We start from the raw sequence: 8,644 nt of genomic DNA, 5'->3' as shown, positions 1-8,644 counted from the left end.
TTGCACACGAACCTTTAAAAAATCAAGGCGGGCGTCCAATAATAAAAAAAATTATAGGACGCTGGGGAATAGGCAAATAACATTGGGAGTTACAGTGATGGCGTCACGATTGACTTATAAATAATGTAATATTATTGAATTGTGGAAATAAACATTGAACATTTAACATTAAAGAAAATCCAAAAGTCAGAATATTGTTATTATCATTTATAAACAAAAATAAAATTAATGATATATTCTTATTTGTTGGTTAATAGTATAGTTGATTGATTGATTGATTGATTGATTGATTGATTGATTGATTGATTGATTGACCTGTTGAGAAAGTAATTGATTGATTATATATATTATTAGCAGCAAAAATAGAATACAATCGATCTCAATATTGTAAAAATATGTTTGGTAGCTATTCAATATAAGTTATTATCAATATAGGTGATATATAGACAGATTCTATATAAAAAGAAATTTATGATATTAATATAATATTTACAAACGGGACCTTGTATAATGTAAGGTGTATTTTCATATTTTTATTGTAAAGTAATTTTCAGACATTTTATTTAACAAAGCAAATGGCATGCCTAAATATGGTTTTTTTTCTTAAGAACTTATTTTGATCAAAACAAATTCTCACTGTTTGAAGTCACCATAGAAATATTCATCTTCGGGCATTTCATCCTCTACATCTTCAGGATATACAACTGGCGATTGCTCTTTCCTTATTTCATCGGGGTTTAACACGTCATATTGAGGATTAAAACTCCCCTCTTTTTCGCGGTTTAACACGTCATACTGAGGATGAAGACTTCCCTCGTAGTCATGGTTTAACACGTCATATTGAGCGTCAAGACTACCCTCTTTTTCGCAGCTTAACACATCATATTGGGAGTTAGTATTTCCCTCTTCTTCGAGGTTTAATACATCATATTGATCGCCATTCAATAGAGTTTCAGCTTTCGAATTTTCAACAGAAAATGGAAACACCGGATATTCGTACTGATTATTATAATTTGGGTTATGGTTCTTCTGAGCAGTTTCATTAAGTTGTACATAGTCTTCTTGTAAAGAAGCTCCATATTTCGCATGTAGGTTTGAAGAATTATCACCATTACCTTGCTGATTCATTTCGGTTGTTGGTACATCTAAGAGGAAAATATATTTAAAGAATTTCAAATTGTAAAATAGGCCTACAGTAAGTAGTTCAATCTAGTAGATTTAAGTGTGCATGGCTATGTTAAAGGTTTAAGACTAGTGTTGTAACTTAACAGAACTTACACAGATTGGTTGCAGTATTGGGCTGTTGTATACCTTAAAGATTAGTCCTTTTTTTAGTAATACTATAGTTATACTGTGCCAGTATGATTGTTTATGTGCCTCATTAACCTGGTCGTTATAACCATCGCCATCGGCATTATCATCATATTTATTATCATTCTAATTATCATAATAAATTTTAATAATAATAATATCACTATTATCTTAATATTATAAATAACCTATCAATAACATTATTATTATTATTATTATTATTATTATTATTATTATTATTATTATTGATACAGCCATTATGCACTATTACGATTATCAGTATTTTCAATTATCGTTATAATTCTTATTCTTCATGTAGGCTTATGTCTCTTTTTACCACCAACAGGAATTACAGTAGAAATCAGTGTGTAATTAGTATTTACAGGATGGTGACGCCTAAGTTTTCCGAACACCTTAAGGGGTTTTTTTAAATTAACAATTGATTGTGGCGATCAATGTCGGCCTTCTAACATTGTGGATTGTGTTTCTAAACATATTAAAGTTTTCTGTTTTATTGGAGTTAATGACCCCAATCATAATATATTCTCACGCTATATGAACTGAATATACTTGACTTAAATCTGATCAATATTTCAAAATAATTATTCTTTAGAAATATTGAAATCTTTTTATAAATATTAAATCTTTTCATAAATATTTAGTGCCTAAATTTGTTTAAAATTTTAAGGAAATGGTTGTTTACTGAATGCGTTTGTAGTGTACTTTTCCGTAATGTCAATCAAACTTAACTGGCCGACAAGGGGCCAGAAATAGGCGCATGTCCTACAAACACACCTGCTGTCCCACAAACGCACCTGTATGCGTTTATATTTACACTATCGTCATATTGCACCTTTAACAACAATAAATATACAGTAACAATTAGCATCTATTATTACCATGTATCTCTAGTGTTGGAGGACTCGTCCCGGGTGCACCATTTTTCGAGTTTCGTCTTTTTATAAATAAGATTGCTAAGACAACAATACCAATAACAGCTACCGCTAAAGCAATTGATATTGGTATAACAGCATTCGACATTTTAGATTCATCTTGTTTCGACTGTTGTGTAGAAATAACCCCTGGCGTCACTTCGTAATCTATCGTGGTGATATCATCGTCGGTAAATGTCTTGACCAATCGTGTCGTCGGTGTGTCACGTGTTACCACTACATAAAATAATTATATAAAATATATGTTTTAATACTATTTCATTTAGATCAATTGTAGTGTACCGTATGCATAAAGGTATCCAGCAAAACAACAATTCGAAGCATAACAAAAATCATGTGTAAATATTTGATTATATATATATATATATATATATAATATATGTAGGCCTATACATATGTATAAGCTGAACACTGTATTTACCTTTCTTTGATGATTTATATATAATTTAACAGTGTTTAGTCTATCTTGATTTATATATATATATATATACATATATATATACATATATATAAATACCGTACATATATATAATATATATAATATAATATATATATATTATATATATAGCTAAACACTGTATTTACTTTCTTTGATGATTTATATATAATTTAGCAGTGTTAAGGATTTCTTGATTTATATATATATATATAGGCTTATATATAATATAAAATATATATATATATATATATACTAATAGATAATAATACAGTGCTCAAATATAAAGAAACATGATATTACAAAATCGTATCAAACATAGTTCATCAACGAACATTTCTTAATTATAGTTGTATGAAAAAAGAGGTCTCTGGTGGGAATCGAACACGCAATCTCTCACTGGGCGAGCTCATACCGTTGAAGCCCTTACTATATCATCAGGGATCTAACACCAGCTCTCCTCCTTCATACAATTTGAGGGCTCAAACATAGTGGTGCCAACTCCTGAACTACATAAATATCTCATAGGAAGTAGCTGGTAAAGGAAATAATACGAAAATCAAGCTGCTGCTTAGCACTGGTAACACAAATAATAAAGAACATAACATAAAAATACAGTACCGGTACTCAAATATAAAGGAACATGATATTATAAAATCGTATCAAAAATGGTTCATTAACGAAAATTCCTTATTATAGTTGTATGAAAAAAGGTGGTCTATATTGGGAATCTCTCGCTATCTCGACGAGTGTCATACCGTTTAGACCACGGATTCTCATACGATATCATCAAGGATCCAGGGTGGCTTTGGAAGTGTTCCCCCCCCCCACTCATTTGGAAAGTTAAAAAAAAGGGGGAAAAGAAAGAAATAAAATTGATCGCCCAATACGCCACGGATATTATTTTCGTCCGTCTAGAACACAAGAATTTCGCGGGGGCATGCCTCCGGGATCCCCTGGGATAGTGTAATCTCAATCAGCCCCACTTTCGACTCCTTGTGGCCCTTCCCCTTTCGCCCCACCCCCTTTCATCTCTAGATCCGCCCCTGTTGATCTATGTATATATGTACATACATAATATGAATTAAAAGGCAGAATACTGAAAAATCAGCAGTAGAAAAATTGGGTGGATCTCGGTAGAGATACAAACTTGATAAGCAAGAGCTAAAATTAAAACGTCGGTAAAGAAAAATAAATATATCCACAGCTTTTGTACAAGACCAGTTCTTTATCAGTGGCAAGTGAGTGAGGTTGGGAAAAGCCATATGATAGTAGAAAGTCGGGCAATAAAAAACACTGATTAGAAAAAAAAATAGGTGAGTTAAGGCTAGAGGTAGGGTGTTAGTGAGAGTGAATAAACAAGGTGAACAACAAATGGACATGAAAGCAAAATATGAAATTTAGAGGCACGCGTCTGTAAATAAGCCAATTTATTAATTGTATTAATGAAATTTGGAATACCATTGGATTAATTTAGTGCACTGGAAGAACGTTCCTAATATTGATTCCAAAAGGTGTGGTGGTTTTAAGTAAGTTCCCACTGATTTTCTGTACCGTTACAATTTTTGTCTCTCAAATTGGCATTATGGTCTATTGCACCTTTTATTCATCATGGTCAATTGATGTAACTCTACAATTTGTAATTGAAACATTATCTTAAATGGTCAAAAATCTGTTTTATTCTTCGTTTGTGTATGCTTACCAAGTTGTTTTTGGCATACGAAGCCATTCATATTTTTACTGTTTTGGCACTGGCGCTGTCTGACGTCATATCCACTGTTCTTAATCCGAAGGATAGTACATCTCCCATCTTTAGGAACAAAATTCTCATAAGTAGAACATAGACCTGATTCTGAGACGTTCTGCAAAGTTTGAATCACACGCAGCCAATATCGTCTAGTAGGAAGCCTGGGCCCATCACTGGCAGCTTCAACGTATGTTCTAACAAGTTCCGCAATTCTATCAAGAATGAGGACGTTGTTTATCTCTGCTAGCTCATAGCCGCTACTTTTACATTCTTCAACAGCTTGCGTATTATTGCCCATTGAATGCATTAACGTGTAACATAGAAGTTCATCTAGAAGCAAAAATAGATAAGGAGACACCTTCTGGACCAAAAAAAAAAAGAACGTTTGCCTAAATAGTAACAGTATGTCCCCTAAGTAGAAGTTGGCCTTATCCGCCCGTACGCAGTACAGTGGGTGGGTGATAGTAGACTTATATAGCTGGGGAAACCCTGCTATTGTCGAGTGGCGGAGCTCAGACATTTGATAATTTGAGGTCTTATTTAATCGATTCTGAATGGATGCAATATGGGTAGAGTATTAAACGGTTTTCATAGGTGGAGGCAGGAAATTAAAATAGAGGGGGCTGGGAAGGGACTTTCACAGATGGAGGGTCGATACCACCTCAGCTCCAGCATGGTTTGGTCTGAGGTAAGAAAATATATGGTTATGGACCCTCTAGATGGCCGGAATTGGCACTCTCCTATTGAATATTGTTTTCTTTTTTTGCCATGTTTTAAGTTTTGAAAAATACAGGGGGCAGACCGGCTGGACCTTGAATATATCCACCACATTGTCAGTGGTGGAACCAGGAATTCGAAATAGAGGGAACAAGAAAGGATTTTTAATCATATTGTTTTGTCATTGTATTCTAAATACAAAATGTTTTTAACGACGAAATGAATAATATCAGTTGCGGTCCAGGAATTTGAAACAGAGAGGGCCAGGGATGGACTTCCACAGATTGAGGGTCTATTGGCCTACCGTCTCAACCCCACCATGATTTGGGATGAATACAAATACAAAATACTCTTTAATGGCAATCTGCAAATTACAAAAGATAAAATACAAATAGAAGTTTAACAAATATAGAAATACAAAAATATATAAAAATATAATTATATATAAATATAAACAATTTTGGAAAACCCTCGAGAAAGATAAAAAAAAAAATCAATACAGAAACTCGTCACATCAACAATAAAATACGAACAAATTTATATTAATATAATTTTTATAATTATTATTATTAATATTATTATTATTATTATTATTATTATTATTATTGTTATTATTATTATATTATGTATTATTGTAACAATACAATTAATTTACAACACAACCAGGAGACAAATATAAAAAATGCAATTTTGAAGCCAGAGAGGCGTACAGGAATTACAGGTCTTTACCATTCCTTGAACAGACCGGTGAAAGTAATAAAATTCATTGTTCACTTGGTATTGAATTTGGGCAAGGATAGCTTATTGTCACGTCTGAGGTTATATGGAGTACAGTATTATGAATTTTGGGTAAGAGGTGGTGAAGTCTGTGGGTAGGTGATTTCAGTTTAGTAAAGTATTGTTTGCATAAATGTGTACGCCGCTCTGACGGATCCCAACAGCAGCTCGGGCTCAGTCATAATCGGCCCCCGGGAAGATAATCCCAAAAGGACGTCTTTGAATGAGTTCGAGTTGTGTAGACTGCTCATTTGTGATACTCATACCCCAAAGAGGGTCGGCATATTCAAGAGCCGGACGTATAACACTTAAGTTATAATGGATTTATCCTGCTACACAGAGACCAGATTTATACAGGCGTTTAAGAAAATATAATCGGGTGTTCTTTGTTTATCATTTCATCAACTTGGTTTTGCCAAGGAAAATCGGAAGAAATATAAATTCCAAATAATTTAGCTGACTTCACGTTTTCAATTCTTTCCGTCCTTAATAAACAGGGGATCAAATTCTTACTTATTCTTTTTACAACTCACCAACATTTCTTGTGTATTTTTATTATTAATAACCATGTTTTCATCAGTCCATCTGGTAGCCATTTCGAGGAGTGACTGGAGCCCACTAGTTAAATGCGCTCAAAGACAGTTCAAAGACCATGCAAAGTATAGGACCCAGCCACGACCCCTGAGTGATTCTTCCACTTAAAGGCACCCAACTTGAGAAAGTAGAGAACCTAGCTTGACCCTTTGCATTCTGTTATGTAAAAAGGATTCCACCCATATAACTAAATTACACTCAATGCCGAGGTTTATCAGTGGTCCGCATGGATCATATGAAGTAACATTTATGATTATGGAACCTCTAAATGGCCAGAAATGGCACTCTACACTTCAATTCGAATTTTTTTTTTTGTATTAAAAATAGACCTATATATTTCTTGCTCTGACCTTCGCCGTGGCGAACGCTGCGAAGAAGGTCTAAATCTAGAATGGTTTCCAAACAAAAATAAAGATGATTTTATTGAAACCTAGAATGAACACGAGTTTTTTCGCGCGGTGAGTCTTTGGCACGCAAACGCAGAGGGAAAAAACAAATTTCTAACAATGGTTATAGAAAAAGTTAAAAGTTGTTGCTTAAACGACGAATTAGGGAGGGTGGTCCTAGTTGGAAACTGCTCTGAATGGTCAAGGAGATGTGGTCGATGTTTTTTGGTTACTACAAAACCTACTATATATACATATTTCAACGTACTTAATATTCCTATAAGATTGCAATAAGAAAAAAAAATGAGAGTATAATAATATCAACAACAATAACAGTAACAACAGCAGTAGTATTATAATAGTGATAATAATAATAATGATAATAATAATAATAATAATATAAATAATAATGAAAATAATAATAATAGCAATAATAATAATAACGATAAAAATGCTAATAATGCTAATAATAATATTGGTAATAATAATAATAATAATAATAATAATAACAACAACAACAACAATAACAACAACAATAACAATAACAACAATAACAACAATAATAACAATAATAATAACAATAATAATAATAATAATAATAATAATAATAATAATAATAAGAATAATAATAATAATAATAATAATAATAATAGTGTATACCGGTACAGTATATCATCTTTCTTTTTTTCACAGTGATGCTATTTTTATGGTTGAGTGTTTTTATCAAATAATGATGTAAAAGATGTTTGAATAAAAGCTGTTTCATTGGAGTGGGCAGACCAAGTAGTTTTGAATGACCATAACACATGGGCAAAAATGGGGTAACACTAACAACTGCATACGGAAACAACAGAAAATGAGGAATGCCAAATGGCTTGATATTCCCAAAAAAGAGTTTGGAATTAACTGGGCAAACCAGCAACAAATAGAATACAATGGAGTTTGAGTGGCCTGACAGGCTGAATAATGATAATAGTGATCAGATAATGAAAAAAAAATGCATATGTCGACTTTTTCACTTCACTTTAATTTTTTAATGTTAGTAACTTTGACATAAAAATGATAATAAATATAATTGTTAAATGTGATTCATATTTACTTTGAGTGGTATATAGGCAATCTTCTGGTAGCATGGTTCCATCCAGATCATCCCTATCAAAGTATTAAAATCATTATTTATGAAATATTACATTATATTTTCTGATAAATTAATTTTAAACATATTATAATGATTGTGTGTGCTATATGTTACATTATATTCTCATATATGTGATTGTATATTCATGTCGTTTTGCTTCTGACTATGGAACGCCGTTCAAGCAACAATTCGATGATGAATCAAGTTATTCGTCGATGATGAATCAAGTGATTCATCAACGAATTGTTGCTTGAACGGCGTTCCATATCGGACCATTATTTCCGCATAGTTCCTGGTTCTGATATGTGTGTCTTTTGCCTAAGCTTGTCATTATAAAACTTCATGCGGAAACGTTTCCCTTTGAATCAGAGACAACAATCCAAGTGAATTATACAAATGGCAAATCAATAATAATAATAATAATAATAATAATAATAATCATAAAGGACCTTAGACAGCATGCAGCTTTATTTATCAAATACGTGTATGCCGATTGTATACTCTGCAATTTCCAAGCACCTTTGGCCTACAAACCTTGTCGTTTCTCTCGCATTCCGTTTGTTACCTTTTACTCTACTCTACAGA

General features: G+C 32.6%; 1 protein-coding gene across 1 annotated transcript; it reads right to left on the bottom strand.

The window, feature by feature from the left end:
• Positions 1 to 594: 594 nt before the first annotated feature.
• LOC117121117 lies at positions 595 to 4,589 on the bottom strand. Its single transcript, XM_033266218.1, has 3 exons — positions 4,403 to 4,589; positions 2,211 to 2,480; positions 595 to 1,145 (listed from the first exon to the last, which is right to left on the bottom strand). The coding sequence occupies exons 1-3, from the start codon at positions 4,431 to 4,433 to the stop codon at positions 634 to 636; spliced, it is 813 nt and encodes a 270-aa protein (XP_033122109.1). The 5' UTR covers positions 4,434 to 4,589; the 3' UTR covers positions 595 to 633.
• Positions 4,590 to 8,644: the final 4,055 nt, after the last annotated feature.

Source organism: Anneissia japonica, unplaced genomic scaffold (assembly GCF_011630105.1).
Source record: "Anneissia japonica isolate Jap-2015-1 unplaced genomic scaffold, ASM1163010v1 scaffold69942_len10079_cov98, whole genome shotgun sequence".
Lineage (NCBI taxonomy): Eukaryota > Metazoa > Echinodermata > Crinoidea > Comatulida > Comatulidae > Anneissia > Anneissia japonica.
This window is presented reverse-complemented; position numbering and strand designations above follow the sequence as displayed.

Bases quoted from the DNA above. Each gene is read 5' to 3' on its own strand.
- LOC117121117 (XM_033266218.1), bottom strand. From the start codon at position 4,433: ATGAATGGCTTCGTATGCCAAAAACAACTTG. The intron at 2,481-4,402 runs GTAAGCATACAC...TATTTTATGTAG, and splicing joins CGTATGCCAAAAACAACTTG to TGGTAACACGTGACACACCG. The intron at 1,146-2,210 runs GTAATAATAGAT...TTTTCCTCTTAG, and splicing joins TCCAACACTAGAGATACATG to ATGTACCAACAACCGAAATG.